Raw genomic sequence first — 27,090 nt, forward strand, 5'->3', positions numbered from 1 at the left:
GAACCCTAGCAGCTTCGGTACCACCGGTGATGTTAGGCCAAGTATGAGACCGAAAGAAGAGTTCATGAGGTTTCAACCTGGTTCGTTCTTTAGTTATGAGATTGGCAATTTTGTGGGTAAAGCCTGTACAGAAGAGGAGAATGGAGCCTCAGAGAAGAAGAAACAAAGCGTCTGTTCTAGTCCCTCTCTTTGCAAAGATCATCCTAGCAGCTTAGCCATGGTTGGGGGGAATGGCCATGGGCATATGAAGCCAGTGCTCGCAGATGAGAAGATACAAAAGCCCTCAAGACAAAGCCACAAGGAAGAACATAAACCTGCTTCTCTAGCTTCCACAAAGTAATTAGTCGAAAAAGGATAGTTGCTGCATTAATATAGCTAGCTGCTACATTGGAATTAATATGTCGGTTTTCTTTTTCTTTCGTAAAGATTGTGCTAACTTCTGCGTAAATTATATACCTTTATATGATAAAGGGCATCATCAGTGAAAAGAAGAGATCGATGCAATTACCAATGTGTTGCTACTCAGTGCAAATGTTTTTAAGTTTTTAATTTGCTCATGTACAATTGTGAAAGCTTTATACATACTCAAAAGACTAATCGTCTAGTTGTATTATTTTCAGTTATGAGATGACCATATTGAGAACTATCTGTGACTGAATGAACTTTGATCATATATGGGGACATGGATGTGCCTCATGCAACCTATAATTTTTGCAATCAATTTAAGGCGGAACCAGAATTTAGAATTTAAAAGCGAGACTGTAAAGATATATTTTAGAAAGTATCTTTAGTTTTTGTTATTTATTTAGACTTCTTTGTAAACAAATTAATTATGTATTCAAAGTCTTGAGTTGTGTCAGAATAATTAAATTTTATCAAAAATAATATTAGAACACATTATAAAGATCATACTTTTTTTTTTTTTTTTGAAAAGGGCTGGTGCGGCTGCCCTCAAAGCTTGATAAATGAAATTATAGAATACAGGGGGGAGGACGTAAAACCTGAACCCCAGATTACAATAAGCATAAAGAGAAAATCCTGAAATAATACCAAGACTATCCACAAAATCTATGTATTTTAACAAGCACCAATTAACAAATAGTGCACGAATGGCTACTCTATTTGCTTTGACATAGTGGCCGGTGACATACTGGAAAGATAACTCTATCACGAAGAAGCATCATTACACATAACACAGCTTTCCCACTATGTTGCCGCATGGAAATCAATCCGGCGACACTCAATTTCATCATGCCACTAGGAGGTTGCGTCCATTTGATCAAGCAAATAGTTCGCCTCCTCGCTAGTCCAGACAAGGCACACTGGGTGCGCATACCGGGACCAAGCCCACGTCGCCCTACCAAATAATGATAGGGCCTTATTACCGGCATAAAGCCACGTCTAATTAAATATAACATGCAATAAAACATTAAAATATATAGAACATTTTGGGACCTGAGCCCAAACACAAACCCATGCCCAAACAGGAGAAGCTCCACCAGCAGGCCGAGCTTGGCCCAAACCCCCCACTGCCGATGGACCACCGACTACCTTGCCCTGCCAGATCCACCGGCCATGACGACCATGCCACCACGACCACAGCAAATCCAATCCAGAACTCGCCCAAACCTGCTCAGATAAGATCCCTCCCCAGATTGGATCCAGAGACCCAACCCGGATCGCGCCACCGACCACCCCAGATTGGACACCACCGAAGTAGGATGAAACTGCCGCCGATCCGAACCACGCCACACCGCCATGCCCACGACGCCACCCAGCAGCCTCCACACTTTCGCAAACCACTTCGCCGACCAAGCCAGCGAGGATCAAGCCAAAACCCGACTACCGCCTGGATCTCCCTCCACCACAAACTCCCTGAGCCGAACGAGAAACGTCGACCGAAGGCGCAGCTTACTCTAATCCCAGACGAGACCCACAAAAGCCAGTCCGACGACAGCAAAAAGGCTCGCCTCCGGACAGGGTAGGAGGCTCTCACTTTTCGCTCGCTCTCTCTACTCAAAAGTTGTTCTAATCAACTATATGATTTTTTATAAAGTTCATACTTTTCCAATCCTAAGATTAAGAAACATATTAACGCTATTTTTCTTCAAATTCTCTTATACCATAAACTAACTGTCGGATTATTGAAATCTCGAACAATTTTTTATTGTATTTATTTTATTATTTTTTTGACTTTGAGAAATTAATTATAAAAAAATTGAAAAATTTGTGTAATAAATTTTTGAATTCCATCAGTTGGAGAAGCGTTCAAAATTTATTATTTACGGGTGGAATAATGTTGGTGAGTAAATAAGAATATGCGATTTCAAAAGAAGATTTTTATAGCGACCCTAACCCTAGGGTTCGAGCAGACGGCGGCGGCACAGAGTTCGACCGTGTTCAAGCAGACGGCGGAGAACCCAATCCGTTGTTCTCGGGCAGGCTGTAGGATTTCCGTTATGGGTTTCTTCCCAGGCTTGGAGATCAGTGAGAAAAGTCGAACTCGATGCAGATTTGTTTTGATTCCGGCGTGAGGTGGGATTGATCGGCGGGTCTTGACGCTGCTAGAGCAAAGTCAATCGGCGGAGAGACAGGTCGGGGTTTACTGAATTCCAGCGGGTTTTGAGTGTAGGGGATCATATCCTCTTGTGCTAATTCCGGCTGGCCGGGTCTGATCGCCGGCTTGGATTCTTGTGCGTAGCAGCGAGGCAGCGGACACAAAGGACGGTGATGCAGTGCTGGAGAGGCCGGCCGCTGGAAAACTTGGCGACGATGGTGTTGGGGCAGAAGCAGAGTCGGGCTGCTGCTCACCTTACTCAGTTTTGGGCTTGGGCCTGGGCTCAAATTTGAGTTGTTGGGCTCTATGTTATGGGCCAGAAGGGAGGGTGTCTTGCCACCCTCATTTGTCACTTAGTGATGAATGGTGGGCCTGGCCTGAGAATGTGGATTGGACTTTCTTGGGTTTTTAGGTCGGCTTATGGTCCAGGACCAATCGTTTCGGATCATAACTTCTGTAGGAGTTGGTAATTATCTGGAACAAGATTGGCGTTCAAGCGGCTTATGGATAAGGAAGTGCCTCTATTTGTTGGCTAGGAAGTGCCTTTCTATTGGTACCACAATTGCGTGATTGGCTAATGGGAGGTTAGAATATGATTTTGCCCTAGAAGACTTTGGAGTTTCTTTGTCTATAAGTTCGCTAATTATAGCGAGCTTATCAGTGACTTGTAATGAGTTTGCTTTGCTTAGATTAGGGTTTCAGATTTTCTTACCGGCTATCTTTTTGTAAGTGCAGCTAGACTCTAGCCATTGGCTGAGTGCCAGGCTATTGATTCTAATGATATCAATTTCTATTCAAAAAAAAAAATATGCGATTTCAATTAACTAATTACATTACCTAATGCTTCTCTCTGACCCTTGTAAGAGGGGTTTCCTTGACGGCGGCTTGCTTTGGTGAGTGGCGGTTTTGTACCTTCAACCAAGAAGCGGGCTCTTTCTCCCCTCTCTTGGTTGCTCCTTGGCGATGGTGAGTTTGCTCGGGGCCATGTTTGGTCTATAGGCTGCGACCTCTTGTTCCTTGTTGTTCTCCTGGCCTATGTTTACACGGATGGTGGAGTTGTGGCTGATCTGTAGATGAGTTGGGTCTGATTTGTAGATTCTCCACAGGTGATACCGGCGAAGGCTGGCGCTATGGTTCTGGTAGGGGATTGGTTGACGGAGCCTGGATATCAGACTTCTTTCTCCTCGTTTTTGGGAACGATTGAGGACAATATCTACTTGGCCCGATCGTCATCGGTGGTGGCAAACATGGAAGACAGAAATCTGGACGTTGGCTTTGGCTTTGGCTTTGGCTTTGGATTTGGCGGAGGTGTAGGCAAGCATGACTGGTTTCCTGGCTTCGGCTGCGGCGGCTTGCAAGCCAATAGTGCTGCTGCAACTACGCTAGGTTTTGGTAATCCGCTAGGGTTTCTCAAAGCTAGGCCTATTGGTTTCATTGGGCTTTGTATGGAATTTAGGTTTTTTAAATCTTTATTTATTATTTTAGTTTTGGGTCTCCATCCTTTATTACAAAAGGATGATAGGCCTAATTTTATTTATTTATTTATTTTTTGAGTGGGGAAGATAGACAAGAAACAAGTAGCTTCGTAGAAAATTTATTGATTTCGGAGTTTATTTAGTTTCTTGTTTAGCGCTTAATCAAAAAAGGTGGGTGTGCTAGGGGTATGCTAAGTAGTATACTCGTGCAAGGGGTGTGCTAGGGTTGTGTTCGGAGGGCTTCTACTGACGGCCCTCTGGACAAGTCACTATTATATTACTTACTGAAATGTTTAATGAGATTGACCTTTTCAACTCAAAAAGAATATGCGATTTCGGCTAAAAATGGTGTGTTATATATATATAATCTATAGTTTTAGCTAGAAATTATGATCTTGAGATTTTTTTTTTCAAGAAAGTTATGGGATTCAATTTCCACGACATTAATTGGGGCATAAACTCTTGTTAGTTTATAGCTTAAAAAAATTTCTTTTAGTTTGAGAATAAATATATAATTTTTATTTAATAATATAAATTAATAATTAGAACCTAAGTAATAAGTTTATAAGTTAGAGCTTTAAAATGATATTAATGACAAAGAAGATGTCATGTAATAAGGAACATCAATACATCAAGTACATTGTAGAATTTTCGTGGAAAGGGATGGAGGGACTGACTTATATACACTCTCACATGGATTACACATTATATCAACTCACTAGTTGATTGATCATCTTGTTTTGCGGGCGTCTCAATTCCTATAGGCCCAAAGGTGGTTCTTCCTTGAACAAGTTAGTCGGAAGTTGATAAAACTTTAACAGCCACTACAAATAAGTCATTAGAAAATTAAGTTTTTTGATAATGAGTAAATACATACTTATTTAACTTGTTTGATCGTGAAAATATTAGGAGTATCTCTCTAGAATTTACGAGATGTTTGTTTGGTCGAATGAAAATGTAGAATGGTTTATCATGGATAAGGGCTAAATGCCGACTCAATTTTATCAGGACTTTATAAGCAATTAAATAAGTACCTAGTGACCATTGAGATACGTCATCTATGTTTTGTCAAATCTTCACTAAATGAAAGCATGCATAATGCATAAGACTTAGTACGTGTTTAAGCATAATTTTTTTTTACACACTAAAATTGAAATTTTTTACAAACCACACCCCTCTTCATGGGTAATTTTAATTTCGTCAACGTATTTGGCAAACACATTAGATGGTTGTGTCACACTTTGATTTATACATGGGTTATATATATATATATATATATATATATTCATATGAAAACTGTGTACGCATATTCACCTCCAAACTATACGTCGATCAGTTTCCTAAAACACGAAACAAAATAATTTCTAATTTATTAAATGAAGAATAAATATTTGAAAAAGGGGCTCAAATATTCAATCATACCTTGGTCGAGGCAAGGCAGCTTAATCTTATCCTAATCGGGTAAGTTCTCTGGAAAGGCTGGAATTCAGATCTAAGTAGGAATACTACCCCCACATGTACATGGATCACGCTGTCTATAAGTACGAGTGAAAGTCAGGTTTACTCAACCTTCATTACAATTTACAAATAGAATTCAAGAGACGAAGGATTGGTGACGATGGAAGAAGAATCATATGCGATGTTCATCCAATCTGTAGCTGAACAAGTACTCGACGAGGAGGATCAATATCGCTACAAGCGATTAAGTCCCCGTTTAACTTCCTTCTTGCAGGTTGATCGTTCGTTCTTGACGCCGTGGTCTGGGAACCCTAGCAGCTTCAGTACCGCCGGTGATGTTAGGCCAAGTATGAGACCGAAAGAAGAGTTCATGAGGTTTCAACCTGGTTCGTTCTTTAGTTATGAGATTGGCAATTTTATGGGTAAAGCCTGTACAGAAGAGGAGAATGGAGCCTCAGAGAAGAAGAAACAAAGCGTCTGTTCTAGTCCCTCTCTTTGCAAAGATCATCCTAGCAGCTTAGCCATGGTTGGGCGGAATGGCCATGGGTATATGAAGCCCGTGCTCGCAGATGAGAAGATACAAAAGCCCTCAAGACAAAGCCACAAGAACACAAACCTGCTTCTCTAGCTTCCACAAAGTAATTAGTCGAAAAAGGATAGTTGCTGTATTAATATAGCTAGCTGCTACATTGGAATTAATATGTCGGTTTTCTTTATTTTCTTTCGTAGAGATTGTGCTAAATTCTGCGTAAATTATATACCTTTATATGATAAAGGGCATCATCAGTAAAAACATGAGATCGATGCAATTACCAATGAATGCTTTTAAGTTTTTAATTTGCTCAGGTAAAATTGTGAAATTAAGCTTCATACATACTCAAAAGACTAGTCGTCTAGTTATTTACAGTTATGAGGTGACCGTATTTCAGACCAAAAAAAAAAAAAAGATGACCGTATTGAGAACTACGTGTGACTGATCATAAACATTGATCAAATTTGGGGACATGGATGTGCCTCAACCTATATATTAATTTAACTTTTGCATTAAATGGCGGAACCAGAATTTAGAATTTGAAAGCGCGACGGTAAAGATATATTTTGGAAAGTACAATTAGTTTTTGTTATTTATTTAGACTTCATTGTAAACAAATTAGTTATGTATCTAAAGTCTTGAGCTGGTGTCAGAATAATTAAATTTTCCAAAAACATTTTATTTAGAGCAATTAGAATACATTATAAAGATCATACTTTTCACTTTTCCAATCCTAAGATTAAGAAACATGTTAACACTATGGGTGCGGTTATTGCCACCCTACCATTTTCTTAGTTCACCCTACAAACATTTGAATTACTAAAAGACTATATTACCCAAGTGTAAAATGACAGATAAGTATACTAAATTTCAAAAATTCAAATGTGTGAGAAAAAATAAATATATAAGTAATTAATTAAATACAAATACTACTTAATTTCTCATTGGATAACATTAATCTTTATCTTCTCCACCCAAATTGGAATTTATTACTATCGTTTTGTCTTTTTGTTGCCTCTTCATCGTTAATTCGTTATTCAATTCACAAAACCATTACTTTTAACTTCATCAAAATCTTTGCAATATTCTTTGTGAACACCAAAAGTAGAAATTTAAAATACCGAGAAAAAAAAATCAATATCTTCTTTATTTTTTATTTTTTTGAAGGAAGTAGGTCAGCCCTTTCATTATAATTCAGCAAGCAGTACAAAAACGAAACACTCCTATGGGGTCGACAGAAAGAATCGTTCCTTAGAACCTCATCAAACTCTATTCTAGAAGAATAAAATCCCAAAAAAATCCCGAGTACACCCACCTTTTGGTAAATTCACGCACTTTTATTCTAACAAAAACCTAGAAACCTCGAAGCTTTCATAAAATGGTTCCAACTAAGGCACTGGTTTTTGCGACCCAAGACAAAAATTAAATAACACCATGGGCCATAGAGACCCAATCCATCCAACCCCTTAGCAAAAGGGTAATCCAGCTCGCTTGAAACCCTAGACCAGTGTGCCCAAATCTAAGGGTCACAAACCAGTTCAAGGCCCAGGAGGCCCAGCAGCACCAAGAGCAGGACCAAAGAGTAGGGTACACCAAAGCCCTAGCCCCTTGAGCCCACACGTGTTCTTCCACCCAACAACCACCAGATGCGCCGTCGCCAATGCCAGTAGAGGGGAACACCCCACAACCGCCGCCGCGAGTCCACCACATCATTCCTGGGCGACCAAGACGGATCTTCACTTCCCCCACCAGCCTGCAGCAGAAGCCACTCCCGACCCTGAAGTCGACAGCCGACTCCGATCACGATCCTGATCTCAAAAGACGATCCCAATCTCCGGCCAGCCACCAAGGATACGGACTTCGCCATAGATGCAGCAGTTCCTCGCCCCGAGGCCAGTCCCGCCGAAATCCACTATGAGCGTCGATTCCCTTTTCCGATCCCCGCCGAACTCCAACAAAAGCATCTGGAATACCAGCCACCAACCCGTCCACCACGACATCAACCTCCAATCGGATCTCTTGGTTGATGACAGAAGAAGAAATAGAAGCCCCAGACCAAGGCGGCTTCCCATCTGAATAATCAAAAACAGCAAATAGCAAGAACCAAAGAGCCACAAGGCTAACGATGACCATGGCCATCAAGTTTTGGGAATTTTGTCGACAAAGGAAGGCTGCCGAGTAACCCTAGCAGAGCGCTAGGTCAAATTAGAAAAATGTTTGGTTTTCAATATCTTCTTTATTGATCATAGTTGTAAATTTACTAATATTTTTACATGGATTGAAATAGAGAACATTGAAATTGAAAGAAAAAAAATTAAAAAAGGGGTTTTGTCTATTTACACCATTTTTAGAGATTTTTTTTCCCACTTACCCCATTAAGTTTTTTTAATTCTCTCTTACCCAAAACACTCTAAGGAGGTCTTCCCTAATACCCCATTAAGATTTTTTTTTTGTTTTTTAATTTTTTTTAATACCATTTTACCCTTACCCCTTTGTTACTTAGAGAGAGAGAGAAAAAAACGGAAGAGAGAGAAACCATGGGAGACTTCGCCGGAGCCCGGTCACAGGCCGCCGGAATTCGGTCAACTCTGGCCGGATTCCGGTCACCGGCTACCGGCCACCGGAATTTGCTGAAAATCTCACCGGAAAGTTTTTTTGCCCCCAATAGACGTCTATTGCCCCCCAATAGACGACTATCAACCATGTATTTCCCCCCAATAGATGACTATCAGCCATGTATTGCCCCCCCCAATAGACGACTATCATCCATGTATTGCCCCCCAATAGACGTCTATTGCCCCCCAATAGGACTTTCAGTTGCCAAAATGAGAACTAATCTCCCTAAATTTAGACAACTAAAACTTTGATTACAGAAAAAAAACAAGGAGATTACATCAATTCAAAACGTCTATTGCCCCCCAATAGAATTTTAGATAGCCAGAATAGGAACTAATCTTCGTAAAATTAGATAAATAAAACTTTGATTAAGCAAAAAAACGAGTAGATTACATCAATTCAAATGTCTATTGCTCCCCAATAGACGTATATTGCCCCCCAATAGACGTCTATTAGGGAGCAATATACTTCTATTTTTCCTGTTTTCTTTCCTTTTGGGCTTTCTGTTGCAAAACAGAAGTAGCACCATTTTGATTTGCCCCCCAAATAGGAGGACCAACAAAATTAGAAGTATGAAAACAAACGTAGAAAACAAATGAACCAAAACTGAATACGATGATAGAACAGTAGAACTAAGACTCACTTTGGTACTCCAAACAAAGAATAAACCTGAGCACCCAAAAGAATAGCAATGAAAAGTGTGGGCACCCAAGAAATTCCACTGCACACCCAAAAGAAAAGATGGCATCCACAATAAGCCATGAGCCCATGATGCTTGCGACAGTAGCAACTAACTTCATTAAATAGAATAGGATGCAGCTGCACCTCACTTTGACGCACACCAGCAGTACCTAAGAGCATGAGAATTTTGGAAGAACCAGAAGAGAGAAGACTCCCCAAAACTTAAAAGAAGACCACATTGGAGAAGAGAAGAAAATAACCCAGAACGCATTATCTGTATCTATATGAACCCATTGGAGCTAGCTCTTTACCGTAAGGAACAGAGGGGAATGAACGCATTATCTGTATCTCTGACCTTTTCTTCGACTCATGGCTCTGTCAAAACGGCTACCCTGAAATCCTCGAGCACCGACCCACCTCCACCACACCTGCCACCGCCATTTCAACCTCCACCTTCACCGCAAATGGGTTTTTCAGCTCACTCTACTCCACCATCTGCATCCTCCTCTCTCTCTTCGCCACCAACCACTTCGCCAAGCTCACCAACGAAGACCTCGCCGCCCCTACGCCAGCGGAGGGGCAGAGGTCCTTGCCGGATCCGGTCCTCGGGTCGAGCAGTGGAGATCGGTCTCATCGAAGCCGGTGATGACCTCCTCGACGAAGTAGCAAGTCGGTTGAACTGACCTCTCTCCCGGAGCATCAACGACGACTTAGCGTCGTCGACGAGGCCGGACCGACGTCGATAATCACCTGATACGGTCTGGTATCCTCCGGGATCGCCGGACCTCAATTCAGACCAAATCTTGGCCTCACAGAGGGGGGAGAGAGAGAGAGAGGAGAGAGATACTGCAGTCGGAGAGATGACACAGAGAGAGAGAGAGAGAGAGAGAGAGAGAGCTCGAAGGGAGGAGAGAGATGAGGGAGTGGCATTATGCGATTTCTTAATTAAGTTATGGGCAAAGTTGTCATTTCATTTTAAATTGGGTTGGTGGGAATAAAAATATGTTGCTGGGGTAAGTGGGCTAGTTTTAGCCAATTTTGGTGCTTTGGGTCAAGAACCCATTAAAAATGATTATGATTTTATTAGGAAATTTGAATAAATTTTAATCTTTTTATGAGTATAAATAAAATGAGATATTTTCATTAAAAACATTTATTTTTTAATTGGATATGTCATATAAGGATATTGTTGGAAAGAGAATTGGGTTAAATAAGTAAATTTAATAATTGAAATTAAAATGTAGGGTGTAATGAGCAAGTAGGGTGAACAAAGAAAATGGTAAGGTGACAATAGCCGCATCCTAACACTATTTTTCTTCAAATTCTCCTATACCATAAACTAATTGTTAGTCGAGTATGATTTTTACAATGTGTTACAATTATCGGAACATTGAAATCTCGAACAATTTTTTATTATATTTATTTTATTATTTTTGGACTTTGAGAAATTATAAAGAAAAATTGCGTTGTGAATTTTTGAGTTCCGTCAGTTGGAGAAGTGTTTAAAATCTATTATTGAAGGGTGGAATAATGTTGATGAGTAAATAAGAATATGGGATTTCGGCTGCAAATGGTGTGTTATATATAGTCCATAGTTTTATGTAGAAATCATGATCTTGGGATTTTTTTTTCCAAGAAAGTTACATATTGCTCCGATTTCCACGACATTAATTGGGGCATAAACTATTGTTAGGTTATAGTTTCAAAAATTTTCTTTTTAAGTTTGAGAATAAATATATAATTTTTTTATTTAATAATAAAATTAATAATTAGGACCAAAGTAATAAGTTTATAAATTAGAGCCATGATATTAATGACAACGAAAATGTCATATGTAATAAGAAACATCAATACACCAAGTACATTTTCATGGAAAAGGGATGGAGGGACCGACTTACATACACTCTCACATGGATTACACGTTATATCAACTCATTAGTTGATTGATCGTCTTGTTTTGTGGGCATCTCGATTCCTACAAGCCCAAAGGCGGTTCTTCCTTGAACAAGTTTTTTTTTTTTGGCAAAGAGAAATATATTAAACCAACAGAAGGAAGTACAACATAACCAAACTAACGAACAGACCCAACACGCTGGGCCAAGAAACAAGAAAACCAAATATAAATGGGCTTAAACCAAGCAAGCCAAGGGATACAACAACAGAGCAGCAAACAAAAGGCCCAACAGAAGGCTGAAGACTATCCTTCACAGCGACGACGCCATCGAGAACGAAGTCAGACTCGCAAACTGGCCTAAACCGGACAGGAGGAAGAGTGAAGCTTGCTGCACCTGGACGATCCGACACTAGAAAAGCTCCAATCAAGCACCCAAACAATTGCAATCCAAATACAAAGGCATGAAACCCAGGACTCAAACCATCTCCGAAACGGAGAACTTTTTCTGCCAAATTATCAACCAGAAAAGCCAGTTGAAGAGAGAGGGAGGTGATATCCAAACATGGATCAAAGGGACAGACACCCAAGGGGCGTTCAGTTCCTTGTAGCATCCCCCGATGCACTAACGGGACAACCCCGTTTCGAACAAGGCTCCTAGGAGCATATTTACAGGCTATGGCAGAAGAAAAGGGATAAGAGCCGCCACAGAGAGCGACCCACGAAGACATCAACGGGTTTGAGAGGAAGAAGAATAGATCTGGAAAGAAGAGGATTTGGGTCATGAGGAACAAACTGTGAAGAAGATGAAAAAAGAAGACAAACAACTGAAGGGAAAAGCCGATAAACGGAAAAGAGAGGCATGGAGCCTCAGATCGGAGATGAACTCCGGGCAAAAGCGCCCATGGCGGGCGGGGATTAGCGCCACCGACTCTCAAGGTTGCGGAGAGAAAAAAGGGAGAAGTAAAAAGAACAATACTTCCATAGCTATCATGCATCTTTGGACAAGCAAATGTCTTAGGCTTCTTCCTTGAACAAGTTTGTCGCAAGCTGTTAAAATTTTTAGAGCCACTACAAAATAAGTCATTAGAAAATTAAGGTTTTTGATAATGAGTAAATACATACTTATTTAACTTGTTTGATTGCAAAAATATTGGGAGTCTCTAGAATTTACGAGATGTTTGTTTGGTGAAATAAAAATGTAGAATGGTTTATCATGGATAAGGGCTAATTGCCGACTCAATTGTATTCGGACTTGATAAGCAATTAAATAAGTACCTAATGACCATTGAGATACGTCACCCATGTTTTGTCAAATCTTCACTAAATAAAAGCATGCATAGCGCACAACACTTAGTGTTTAAGCATAATTTTTTTTTCAGACACTAGAACAAGAATATTGAAATCGGCATCCCATCTTCATTAGTGATTTTCTAATAGGTGTATGTGTTGGTGTTTTTTATTTAGAGGGGGGGGGGAGCACTTTGTAAAAAAGAAGATGCCATTTTCACCCCTTTAACAAATATTTTTATAATATATCAAAACACGTGCCTAATAAGTGAGCAAAAAGGACTTAATTAGATCCATGTTGTTTATCTTGTTTCATTTGTATCGACTAATTCACTGGGGCCCGAATGGTCAATAGGGCATTACAGCGTATTTTCTGGCCCCGTTTATAATTTAGTAATAATATTAAGCCAACTCAGTGGTTTATTGGACTGTATCTTATTCATTTGTAGCTGCTTGGGCCACCTTTTCATTCCAAAAGAAAAAAACATGGGTTTATTAATTAAGTCCCGACTTTATAAAATCGCTACCTAAAAATCCAACTTTAGAGCATCTTTAGCAATGCTAGCAATTTTTTAGTCAAATTTTAGCGAAAGTAGCTAAAAAGTCATTTTGGCTAGCCACTTTAGAAATACGTCTGTATCAGTGCTCTCTATTTTAGCTAATTTTGAATTTATATTATTTTTTAAAGGAATATTAAATAGTTTAAATGTATTTATAAATTACATAAAGTAACTCAAAAGGAATGTTTTAAATTATAGAGAGCCTCATCTCGCTCTCTATATTTAGGAGCGAGATAGCTAAAAGTTATAATAGAGAGTCACTTAGAGCATCTTTAGCAATGCTAGCCATTTTTGAGTCAAATTTTAGCTAAAGTAGCTAAAAAGTTATTTTAGCTAGCCACTTTAGAATTACGTCTGCATCAATGCTCTCTATTTTAGCTAATTTTGAATTTATATTATTTTTTAAATGAAGATTAAATAGTTTAAATGTATTTATAAATTACATAAAATAACTTAAAAATAATGTTTTAAATTATAGAGAGCCTCATCTCGCTCTCTATATTTAGGAGCGAGATAGCTAAAAGTTATAATAGAGAGTCACTTAGGAGTCTGGTGCAGTTGCTAAAATAGATAAAAAGCTAAACATGCTCTCTAAAATAGCTAAGGAGCCATAATAGAGAGTCTGCTAAAGATGCTCTAATAGAGAGCCATAATATAGAGAGCGAGATGAGACTCTCTATAATTTAAAACATTCCTTTTAAGTTATTTTATGTAGTTTATAAATGCACTTAAACTATTTAATCTTTATTTAGAAAAAAAAAATAATTCAAAACTGGCTAAAATAGAGAGCATTGATGCAGAAATTTTTCTAAAGTGACTAGCTAAAATGACTTTTTTAGCTATTTTAGCTAAAATTTAACTAAAAAATGGCTAGCATTGCTAAAGATGCTCTTTTAGGAGTATGGTGCAGCTGTTAAAATAGATAAAAAGCTAAACATGCTCTGTAAAATAGCTAAGAAGCAAAAATAGAGAATCTGCTAAAAATGCTCAGCATAAAAAAATTAACCTCGGAACTTTTCCAAAAAATAGAGGAAAAAAAACAAATCGTTTTGCTCTGCATTTCTCGGAGGAGAAGTTTTCGAAATCGAAGAAGAGAGAATCGTCTGTGTCTCGTTATTCCGTCAGACAACACGTCTTCTGGACGTCGTCGTCGGACTGGTAGGTTTAGTATTTCAGTCCCCTGGTGAAGGTCCTCAGTGGAGTACAGACCGGGACGAGATCAATCGTTGCTGGTGTTATCCCCCCAATCTGCAACCGTCGAGCCCAAGGAAGAGTCTGCAACCACCGAGGTCGAGGAAGCCTAGGGGAGGCGGGGATCGTCAATCAAGGTGCCGCTCACTCTCCGGATTCGGCAGCCACTCTGAACCTGTTGCAAATGGCGATCCGGCAACGGTTGTTGAGCGTGAATGCTTCACCAGCTCTGCTTGGACGTGTGGGTGTGTCGGCGGCGGCGAGGATCAAGCGTGCCATGTTCTGGTCACTAGTTCCGGCTGCGATTCTATGCTGTTGTGGTTCGTGGGTTGCAGTGCCGCCATTCCGACCGGGAAAAGTGGTAGGTCCGGCGCAACAAGGGTCGTGGGCTTCTCCATGGAGTTGGGCCTATCCTGAATCTTGGCCCTGTCTTCAGTACTTGGGCCTTTACTGGTGGGTTTATAGTAGGTATTTTTTAGTTTTGATATTCTGTATCAGGTTTAGGTGTAGTTTCTCTACAATAAATCCTTGCCAACTTTTGGTAAGGTTATGTGGGCGATGTCCAGGTTTCCATACTCAGTATACCTTGTCTGCCCTAGCGAGGCTGCAGATCATGCATTGGTTGCAACCTCTTTGTGGCGGGATGAAACGACGTGTCGTCGGTTTTATTTCCGATTGGCAGCATATTGGGAAAGCTACTAAATTATTGGTACTATGGCACTCACGGCTGTCCCGTGACAAAGTGAGGCCTAAGGCGAAGGTTAGAGAGGTTATTCTAAAATCTAAACTATAAAAAAATAGCAAAAAAAAAAAAGTGGTTACACAAACCAAAATGTAAAAATGCCGATAAAAGCAACAAGCTAAGAGAAATTTTCATTTAAAGATCACTCTTCTTGCCTTTTGGGATGCAAAAATGTTGATTAACTTATTGTATTTAAACTGTTTGAACAATTTTCTTTCAATAGATAACGTACATGGCTAGTCCATTCAATCTTTCTTGTGACATGGTTGATCATAAATACTGTCTCTTCTCCTGATCTTGCAGCTTTTTCTTTAACAAGTAACATACTTATCTAGTGCTCCTTTTTGGGATTGAATTAGCTTTTCTATTCTTCTTTTTTTGGTAAGTTTATCAAACCCAGATTCAAACTTCCTAGTAGACATATTTTGATATTCAGTACTAAAACAAATCAAACAACTATTCAATTATTCAAGAATCAAGGATTCCAATCAAAAACAAATTTGTATGGATATCAAGAGTTCAAGACGACAAGGTATGGGCGTATGGCAGACATAATTTGTGGGATTGCACTGCAGTGACTGCATGCTTGGCCGTTGGCTGATCCCTCCCAAAAAAAAAAAAAAAAAAAAAACTGATTAATTTTGATGAGCATTTTGAGATGAGGCCTTCCCCAAACTGAGGCCCAAGGCCATAGCCTTGTCTGCCTTGGTCAAGGGCCGGCCCTGATGGCACTGCTTTAACTTTCCGATATGCCACCGTTATTGTAAAGCAAATAAAGTAGTCAGTGTGACACTCTTTGCTATTAGGTGCATGTTTGAATACATTGTTGTTGTAGAGACTCCTGTTATTATTCGGGAGGTCCTCTTGAGGTGTATTGTCATCAGGGGTTTAGGCTTCATGTCCCCCCTATGTATTCATCCGTTTCATTAATAAAGGCCTGAGGGCAGCCACATAGCCCTTATTTCAAAAAAAAAAAAAAAAAAAAAAACTTCGTTGAGACTTGACAACATTTACAATCAATGAGTTAATTTACTCAGTTTCATTGCATTAGAATGCTGGAGACGAACATCCTTAAACGTTGTAGTTCTCTTCCAATCAGCTGTAGTAGTCCTCGAATCAGATTTCTAAATATTTGAGATAAAACTAGAGCAATAAGCAAAGAACCTCCACTAATAAGGAATAATCCACGAAAGTCGTAGAGATCAATCGTATCGGCATCGCTCTTAGATTTATCTTCGTCTTCTGTTCTTCTATGAAACCAGGTCTTTTCCATCTCCATAAGCTTTCCTTCCTGTCTCAGATATTCAATTTGCTTCGACACGTTACGAGCCAATTTTGAACCTTGAGGGAAAGCCTAAATGCCAAAAATTGACATCAAATTAATCAGTTTATAACCAAAATTATATTTGTTACAAATCTAATTGTGATCGAGTAACTACACATTTACATTGTTTCTAATGGCGTGAATGCATAAATAATGGCGTGACATTGTTAGGAAAGTAAATATTGTGTATCATGTATAATGGGAAAGTAGTTTAGCTTAGTTATGCATAGTTATTTGCTGCCTTATTTTCTCCTTAATTGTAGAGATTTGCTTCCTTGTAGAATAGGTACTCTCTTTCTTGTAATATGTTTATAACCTTGATACGTGAATGAATGAGAATCATCTAGCAAAATATCCTCTTTTCATGGTATCAGAGCGGGACTAGAATCCTGACTCCATAGCCGTTGCACCTTGTCTCTAGTGCAACAAATTTTATTATCATTCCGTTGTACCCTATATCTCGTACAACAATCCTCGATCTCATCTCCATGGGAAATCAAAATTTCAAATCATTTTTCATTGATCATTCTGATCATCCGGCCTTGGTGATAGTGTTCAATCAACATAATCGACCAAATCAATCTAATCGGCAAGACGGTTCCTCCGGTTGCAATCCTCTCTCCACACAACAACTTCAGCAAGTTTTGGCTATCAAAAATCACAAAGGATCTGATGATTCTTCTAGTCCTCAATCACATTCAGCTGCCATGGCTATTAGGAGCAACAAGCCCAATCAGTCCTATTCTTCAGGTTTATCTAAGATCGCTTCCCGCAGCTGGATCATTTACAGCGGGGTGACAGATCACATCTCTTCATCTCCTAAATTATTTTCGCATAAGAGTAAAAATTGTTCATTGCCTCCTGTATTATTACCGAGCGGAGAGAAGGCTAATATTTTTGCAAAAGGATCATTGCCTCTGAATTCTGTGTATTACCTGCGTGATGTATTGTGTGTGCCTACATTCAAAGTTGCTCTGTTATTGGTCAGTCGTCTGATAAGGGGCTTGAATTGTTCCGTGACTTTTTTTCCATATTGGTGTATTTTGCAGGATCTGGTTTCGAAGAGAACAATTGGTTTGGGTAAGCAACGTGACGGTCTCTATTATTTGGTGGCATTAGCGACAGAGAAAACCACGACCAAACCACATCATTCATCACCCATTCAACCTGCCTGTCACCTCACCATGTCCTCTACCAACCTTTGGCATCGTCATTTGGGCCATGTTTCGTCTCGGCCTCTAGATTATATTGCTAAATATTTCTTAAATATTTCTCTTAATTCGAATCATGCTTGCGATGTTTGTCCATTAGCAAAGCAGAGTCGTCTTTCTTTTGGTACTAGTTCTATCTCATCTGTTAAACCTTTTGATCTTATTCATTGTGATATTTAGGGTCCTTATAAACATTCTTCTCTTTCTGGTGCCCATTATTTTCTTACTATTGTGGATGATTATTCTCGTTTTACCTGGGTTTTTTTAATGCAACATAAACATGAAACTCAATCTTTAGTAAAATATTTTTTTACTCTTGCATCTACTCAATTCTCATCTCAGATTAAAAGTTTTCACAGTGATAATGGGGCTGAGTTCCTTTCTCTTCAAAAATTTTTCCAAGATAATGGAGTCCTTTTCCAGCATTCTTGTGTTTATACGCCCCAACAAAATGGGGTAGTGGAACGCAAGCATCGCCATATCCTCCAGGTTGCCCGCGCTTTTAAATTTCAGGCTAACCTTCCTCCAAAATTTTGGGGAGAATGTGTACTTACTGCTGTGCATGTTATTAATCGTTTACCCACTCCACTGCTCTCTTTTAAAACACATTTTGAGCGTCTTTATTCCAAACCTCCTTCTTTTCATCACCTTCGTGTTTTTGGTTGTCTAGCTTATGCTACTAATGTCAATATCACACATAAATTTGCTCCTAGAGCCGTCAAGTGCATCTTCATCGGTTATCCCATTGGTCAGAAGGCCTATAAACTCTACGATCTCTCTACTCACAAAATTTTTACCAGTCGTGATGTAGTTTTTCATGAACATATTTTTCCATATAGGTCTGATCCCGAGCCCCATTCCCTTCCAATTCGTCCTTTGGCCCAAATCACAGCTCCCTCATCAAACCCGACTCAGCCCACTAGCCCAATTCCTTCTCCAGCCTTAGACGTTGACCCGACTTATCCTTCCCACTCAAAGTCGCGTCAACCCCAACGCGACAACCCCATCGCGTCGTCTCCCATTGACGCTGCTCTTCCTTCTTCCTCTCCAATCGATTTCGATCCTCCTTCTCCCTCTCCAGTTACTTCGCCTCCGGCCACCTCACTTGATCTCAGCCTTAGCCCAACATCTCCGAATCCCAGCTCCACCTCGCTCGATCTGCGTCCTGACCCAATCCCATCCCCATCCAACACCAGCTCGCCCTCCGCCTCATCCACTCCGATTGTGCCACCACCGCCGGTTCCCATCGCTCCACCAGTACCCATCGTTCCACCACCACCTGAGGCTCCTCTCCGTCGCTCCACTCGCACCACTGCTCCGCCCCCAAAACTTCGGGATTATGTTTGCTCTCAGGTCACGCTGCCTACTTCAGATCAATCGTCCTCTTTGTTTCCTGGTCCAACCAAAGGTACCCGCTATCCCTTGTCCAATTATGTCACATATGATCGGTATACACCTGGGCATCGATCGTTTATTGCTCAGATTAGTCAAGCTTCTGAGCCCAGTTCTTTTGCTGACGCCGCTCCCCATCCTGAGTGGCAAGAGGCTATGCGCTCAGAGTTAGAGGCTCTCCATGCTAATGGCACATGGACTCTCACACATCTTCCCGCCGGTAAGAAGCCCATTGATTGTCGCTGGGTTTACAAGATCAAACACCGTTTGGATGGTTCCGTCGAGCGTTATAAGGCTCGTTTGGTGGCCAAAGGTTTTACTCAGATGGAAGGTGTTGATTATCAGGACACTTTTTCTCCCACTGCAAAGATCATAACAGTTCGCTGCTTAATTGCTTTGGCTGCTGCCCGGCGATGGCCACTTTCTCAGTTAGACGTCAACAATGCCTTCTTACATGGGGATCTTCACGAAGAAATTTACATGATACCTCCTCCGGGTCTTCGGCGACAGGGGGAGGAACACTTGGTTTGTTGCCTTCACAAGTCTTTGTACGGACTGAAGCAAGCATCTCGTCAGTGGTTCGCCAAGTTTTCGGTTGCTATGCAATCAGCTGGCTATGTTCAATCAAAAGCAGACTATTCTTTATTCACAAGGAAACAAGGCAAGTCTTTTACTGTTCTTCTGATATATGTTGATGATATTCTAATTACTGGGAATGACTCTGCTAGTATTTATGCACTTAAAATCTTTCTGCATAGTCAATTTCGTATTAAAGATCTTGGGAACTTGAAATATTTTCTTGGCATTGAAGTATCACCTTCTGCCCATGGGATCTTTATTTCCCAGCGGAAATATGCTCTAGAGATCATTAAAGATGCTGGATTGTTAGGTGCAGCTCCAATTGATACTCTCATGGAGCGTGGATTGAAATTGTCTGATAAAAATGAGTTGCTCAAGGATCCATCTCGATACAGGAGGCTAGTTGGGAGGTTGATCTATCTTACGGTTTTGCGACCTGTTACCTATCCAGTTCATGTTTTGAGCAGGTTCATGCATGAACCTAGAAAATGTCATATGGAAAGTGCTCTCCGTGTTGTGCGATATCTTAAGAATGCACCTGGTCAGGGTTTATTTTTCTCTTCAGAAAGTGATCTCAGGTTGCGAGCTTATTGTGATTCCGATTGGGCAGGTTGCCCGATTGCTAGAAGGTCTACTACAGGCTATTGTGTCTTTCTTGGACCCTCTTTGGTTTCATGGAGATCAAAGCGGCAGAAGACCGTCTCTCTCTCTTCAGCAGAGGCAGAGTATAGAGCAATGACGGGGGCTTGCTGTGAACTGACTTGGTTGGGATTTCTTCTCCAAGATTTGGGTGTATTGCAATCAAAACCTGCTCTACTATACTGTGATAATAAGGCAGCGCTGCATATTGCTGCTAATCCTATTTTTCATGAAAGAACGAGACACATTGAAATGGATTGTCATTACATCAGAGATAAAATTCAAGATGGCTCCGTTGTTACAAAGTTTGTGAGATCTTCACATCAGTTAGCTGATGTTCTTACTAAAGCATTGGGAAAAGAAGTCTTCATTCCTATGATTCACAAGTTGGGAGTTCGCGACATCCACTCTCCAACTTGAGGGGGAGTGTTAGGAAAGTAAATATTGTGTATCATGTATAATAGGAAAGTAGTTTAGCTTAGTTATGCATAGTTATTTGCTGCCTTATTTTCTCCTTAATTGTAGAGATTTGCTTCCTTGTAAGAATAGGTACTCTCTTTCTTGTAATCTGTTTATAACCTTGATACGTGAATGAATGAGAATCATCTAGCAAAATATCCTCTTTTCAGACATATCCGGAGATATTACTTACAAAGGCAAAACCATTGGTGTAAGAACTGGTTTTAATCATTGAGAAATCATCATCAGTATACTTTCCAAGGAAGATGTTGATGTAAGGAACCTCGTCAATAATCCCAGCAACACCACCATGCTTGCTTCCTTTGGATAAAGCGTCAAAATAGTCTTCAGCTGAAATATATGAATGATTCCCTGCAATATTGAAGTTCACTATAGCTCATAGTGAACCTGATTGGTAACCTATATGGTTCCCTATTGAATTTAAGTGAATCTGTTTTACTGTCATCATTGATGCTAAAGTTGCAGTGTAACTGGATGTCAATATAAGCACTATAAACACCCATACGATCACTACAAACTTTGCCAAATTATTTGACAATTTCTGCCCTGTAATATATATACATAAGAAAATTATCAGTTGGGTATCTTTCATAGAATCTCATAGAACCTGAGGAAGCATGCATTTGAAAAAAAATCATCAGATGTTACCAGGTATACACAAAAAGAGTTAAATCAACTATTAAACCAGATCATGATCTACAGGTTATTTGAGTTGAGCATTCACATTGGTAGCAAAAATTGATGAAAACTTGTAATGATAATTGTAGAAGCGAGATTTAGTGCTTACCAAGAGCAAACACAAGAGTTGAGAAGGAGAACCACATTACTGTTCCAATTTGCTCCTCTGCTGTGCCTTGGAATTCTTCGTTAGTAGGACGCTCAATTATCCAAACAACACAACCGGTTAGGACAAAGAAAGCAGCACTTGTAATCCAGAGATATGGGGAAAGTGGTTTGAAGAAAATCCACAAGTTCTTTTCATTTCGTACCAACAATCCCAAACCAAAATCGGTATATGGCACTGTAAAATCAACATATTGAGATCTGTTTGATGTGATCGTGATATCTCCAACAGCAGCATCGTATTTCTAGTGTATCGATGCATACACAAGTAAACCCCAATCCATGTGTCAAGAACAACCAAAAATTTACAAATTAGAAACTTCTATATACAGTGTGAAGTAATGGATTAAGAGTAATACAAGACATCTAAGTCATTGTGTCCAGCTGTCCACACACACACATAATGTAATACCAATACATGCTGACAAATTTAGTATTGCCAAGACTTTTTGTTATGAAAGAGATCATTCGTAGGTTCTTTCTATTAAGTTTTGTCAATTGATTCGATAACTTAAGCTGTAATTAGAATGCATGGCATATGAATTAATGAAGCAGTAATAACGAGTTGGTAAACATATTAAGCATACATATACCTCAAGATAAACCTGGTGCACAAGATCATTGTAACTACCAGCAGGTTTTCCATTGGCATCCTCAAATGGAATAAACTCGTAATCCACATCCTCTTCATAAGACAAAGCTCCTATTGCAGCTTTGAATACATCTATAGAGAAGCCAGTGACATGAGTTTTATTGATTTCAAGATCATGCTCGATACGAACAAGTTCCTTGAACCCGATTCTCACTGGAACACCAATTCTTAGTTTTCTAATTTTAAGTATTGATCATTCCCTCTTGGATCCTCCAGGCCATATGATTTTTCCGATATCAATAGTTGAAACTTGAAACTAAAATTTTCCAATCATTAGTAATTAAGGTGCTGCTGGGTGACCCTTTTCTGGTTTTTTGTTCCTCTTTGCAAGGCCAAAATCCAATCCTTTTGATCTCCCCTTCTCCTATAACATTAACTATCTCAAATGGTTCTGATGAAATCAATTTCCCATTTAGATAATGAATTTCACCACTAAACCATTAAATCTACTTTGCATTATCTCTCTGAGAACCACAACTCCTTTGGAGGATCTAGTGGTAGAATTTTTAGGCCTTGCTCTTTCAACTGCTTCTGCTAGAGCCCACGTTGCATCATACGCCCAGATTCCTTCTGTGCTTAACTCTCGAATTGCTTCCATATTGGGATCCTCCAGTTGAAACTTTCTCCTCAATCTCGAAGTAAGACTATGAAGGCTCAATGATGCTGGAATAGAAGATCTGAAACCCAGCACTCCTTGCATGGAATTTAAGAAATTCATGCTAGTTGATGTCACAATCCAAGTATACCCTTCAATCATCATCCCCAACTTATTTGTACATAAGAAAAGGCGAGGTGCAAGCAAATGTGACACCTGCACCACAAATACCTTAATCTTCAGTTTCATCAGCTTTTGGAGCTCTTCCATGATTTCTTCATTTGATGAGGAGGAAGCAATATTCGAACTTTTGCAGTCGACACTCCCATGTGTGATCTCTTGGAAGGAGTTGACTAATGATGGAATGAAGTCTCTCTCATATTCTTTGTTATCATATAGAAGGATAACATCCCTCCATTTGAAAACATCAACAAGGGCACTGATTCCCTTAACTTCAGCAGCTTGATCAGGGCGCATGATTTTTTTTTTGAGAAATAGATAACTTCATTACTTATCCATGGCCAGAAGGCACGTACATCATACGCTGTCTCACACCAAAAGTAGTTGTTGGCACAAGCCGCCAAACATATGACAGGTGACCCTCATTAACAAACAAAATACGCACATTTCATAGTGCCTAACTTAATGAAACAAACTCCAAAACTATCTAAGTTCTTGCCATAGCAACCCTAGCCGCCTAGAGACCTCAATTGGTGTACGACTAGAGAAGCTAACCTACATAGCACCAGACTCTACCTCAAATGCTAGACACAAAGAGAGGAAAACAGGAAGCTTATAGAACACTAGAAGTAGGCCGAAGCCACTAAGACCACTTGAAAAACTAGACAAGAAAACTAACACCAGATGTCCCATCCACATGAACAACAGATCTGGTCCAAGGACATAGCCCAAATGCCAAGCCCTAGCCACCAGGCCCAGCCCTAAAGCATTGGTGACGAGCAGAACACCGCACCACAACCAAAGAAGGCATATTTATTGTCAGTGAAGGAAGGAGAAAAAGACATGACGGGGAGTTGAGCCGCTTCTCCTAATTCTGCCAAAAGGTTTGCTTCTGTTTTAGTTCGTGCACCAATTATTGCTTCCACTTTGATGTTATCCAACAGACTAAGAGCTGCATTAAGTAGTGTGTAAAGATCAAGTATATAACAAAAATAATGACCAGACAACATCCCCACATGCAGAGAAATAGTGTAGAAAATGAGTATAAGTAGTGGAATGTGGAAATGGGAAGATTACACATTTTTGAACTAAAAAAGATATGTTTAGCATTTCACACCTATTGATTGACAAAAACGATCTCTGTATATAATAGTATAGGTGATAATGATAATCAACAAAATATTGTATAAGAACCAACTCAAAAGGCTGAGAGCGTTTATACAGAAGATGTTAGGAAGAGTGAATGACGCACCAGCTGACATAGCAGGTAGAGGTTTGCCCTTGGAATCCTTATTGTGGAGAATTACTCTTGTGCTGTAGTTATTATGCAGTTGGTAAAAATCAGATAGGGCCATTGAAATGCAGCTGAGAACAATCTTTCCTTCCAGTGATCCCATGTCTAGAATCACACCAATATGAACTTGATCTTCCACAGTCATGGTATTAACATCATTATTTATATTTTCAGTATCAGCACACAAGGGACCAATAAGGCAACATAGGGTCACAAAGGAGGAAATGATGATTGTTTTCTTAAACCCTCGAAACTCCATACAGTTTGTATGCAATCGCCAAATAATGTTATATAATGCTGATCTTGTTTCAAACGTATTTAGAATCTTTAGCTTTATACATATCATCTTGCCGATCTAATTTCTATGATCATTCATGGAAGGTGCATGAAACAAGGAATGTTGATATAACCAAAGTATATATATATAACAAAGGAACAATTCTTAGGTTCACTCTCTGGGTGAACTTGCTCATTCACCTCTCTCCCAACCAACTAATAAATCTTGACACATGTGTTTTGATTAAAAAAGACTAATATAAAGTTATTATAAACTCAACTTTAACTATATTGCTGTTCAATCATACCGTTTGCCCAATATCCTCTGATTTCTTTACCCAAATTCATACTTCCATTGTACTCCCAATACCTAAAATATAAAATGAAATGATCATTCACAATCCCAGCCACTAGCATAAATTAATAATCGATAGTATTGCCAACTTAGTGAATGAGAATCAATAGCAATAATTGATCAAACAATTCCAACCTTCTACTAGTCCAACCAAAAATCTCAGATTCTCAAATTCATGAAATGATAACAGTCGAGAATATCCCAAGCAGACTCCGACGTTCTACATCTCCACCATCAAGAAGTCAAATTCTTTATTTCATATTTTCATTGTAATCATTGAGAACAAAACATTGATAAAAACAAGAAGAGAGAAATTCAAGAAAAAGCTTCTAGCTTTGGGATTGACCAAACAAAATTGAATTAAAGTAACAGAAAAGTAGAGGGGGTACGTATATGAATAGAGATTATAAGTTGTTGACAAAAGAATCATATGAGAGATATCTAGTCACATGCACAAACATGTATTTTCTACCGACTTATGTACGAGCCATGTATGATGAGCACATGGACAACACAAATACACGAATTCGTCCTCCAAGTAAAAGATAAACTACAATACCAATAAACATCACTCTTTTAATTAGCTTATACAGTTCTATAGCTATGAATTAGCACATCAACCACCAAATCTTTATGTGATGAAAGTTTTTTAAGATAGTGAATTACATCACTAGAACAACACTAATGAGTCACATACGTCTACCATTAATTTCCTCCCAAGATCTCACATGGTACCAATTTGTTCCATCAGACTGCACAGACATTTAGCTTCACGACAGAATCTAAAAGCTTTGTTGGTTTCATTACAAAAAGCAAGACAATTTATGTGATATACACATACAAAAGCTTGCTGCATATGAGTGTTGTGTGTTGTGTAGAGGCCACAATGGCATGAACAAATTACGTTAACTAATTCTTTAACTGCATATCTTAGCAGTTAGCGCACAGGCTCTGTCATACAAAACTTTCTCTCAGCTTGAGCAAAAGAAGCGTTAAACTCGATGTGTACTTGGCTTGATTAGGATAAGTTAGTGGCACAAACAACGTGAACAAAAATATATCATGCCATGTTTACTTATTTGAAATGAATATGAGACACTGTTCGTTGTTAAGCCATACGTACATTTCCCTTATGTTATAAATCCTTCTTTTCAAACAGAAATAAACTGGAGTAACTGATGCCTTGAACCATCCATTGTATCAAAAACACAAAACAATATACTGAAGAAACAAAATTACCAAAATAATTTAGGGAAGAATTAAAAAAAAAAAAATCTACTGTATCTATATAACGAATCAATTAAATGACTACAGAAATAATCAGTATCTGCAAGTCTGCAACACTAGTCTACGGATCCCCAGTTACATCTTAAGATATCAAATGATAACCGGGCGGCGCCAAATTCAAGTCCAGATTCAGGCACGACACCCTTTTACTACTATTCGATTTCTTCAACACCGGCACCGCCGCCGCCCTAATCCGCTCCGCCGCAGAACTCATAACGTCTCTATGTCTCCTCATGTGTCCCCCAAGCGCCTGCCCGATTGGGAATTCCATCCCGCAGATCGGGCACTCGTGCGCCTTGGGCTTCGCCGGCAACGAAGGCTGGGCCAGCTGTAAGAGATCCGCGGCACCACCGTCTAGTTTCGGCTTCTTGTGGCTCGCTCTGTGGCCTCCGAGGGCCTGGAACGATGAGAACTCCCGGTTACACGTCTTGCAAGCAAAGACGCGGCCGGAGGAGTTTTGTTCTCTGATTGAGGAGGAATGGTTCCGATCTACTTTGGACAGTAGCATCAAGCAATTGACCAAATCCTGGGTTTGCTGCTCATCTTCTCTTGCTCTCTTCATTTTGTGGGTGTGAAATTGTGAGTGAACGTTATTGCTGAGTTGCATGGAAGTGAAGGAAGGGAGTCGTTTATATAGGGGGTTCGAGTCGGTGGGGGCAGCTAAGTATGACTAATAGTGACAGCTAAGTATGTTCTATTGAAGACTTGGGGATTAAGTAACGGAGTACGTTTTGCGTTTTAGTGAGATTCTGAATAGAGCCGTTTTTGTGGGCCCGGGTTTGCGTCATGGCGTTGGTGGAGTACTCCAACTTCGTGAAGGGGTCGTTTTGGGCAACCCGCAACCTAGTGGGAAATTGGTAGTGCTTTGACCATTCTAGACTTCTAGATACTAGGAATTGAAGCCGCAGCCAAGGCGCGTGTAAAAGTAAACTTAGCTTCTATGAAAGCTAATCAAAATTTTGGACCCCTCCTCTTTTTGATTTGTTAGGT

The 27,090-nt window shown here is 39.7% G+C and overlaps 1 protein-coding gene and 1 pseudogene across 1 annotated transcript; both read right to left on the reverse strand.

Annotated features, from left to right (window-relative positions):
* Positions 1-16,032: 16,032 nt before the first annotated feature.
* Positions 16,033-24,405, reverse strand: LOC133730436 (glutamate receptor 1.2-like; annotated as a pseudogene).
* A 1,575-nt stretch (positions 24,406-25,980) lies between these two features.
* On the reverse strand, positions 25,981-26,711 carry LOC133732683 (zinc finger protein ZAT12-like). Its single transcript, XM_062160260.1, has one exon. The coding sequence runs from the start codon at positions 26,705-26,707 to the stop codon at positions 26,183-26,185; it is 525 nt and encodes a 174-aa protein (XP_062016244.1). The 5' UTR covers positions 26,708-26,711; the 3' UTR covers positions 25,981-26,182.
* Positions 26,712-27,090: the final 379 nt, after the last annotated feature.

This window comes from Rosa rugosa, chromosome 2 (assembly GCF_958449725.1).
Source record: "Rosa rugosa chromosome 2, drRosRugo1.1, whole genome shotgun sequence".
Classification (NCBI taxonomy): Eukaryota; Viridiplantae; Streptophyta; class Magnoliopsida; order Rosales; family Rosaceae; genus Rosa; species Rosa rugosa.

What these genes read in the sequence shown, in the direction of transcription:
- LOC133732683 (XM_062160260.1), bottom strand. Translation starts at nt 26,707, where the DNA reads ATGCAACTCAGCAATAACGTTCACTCACAATTTCACACCCACAAAATG.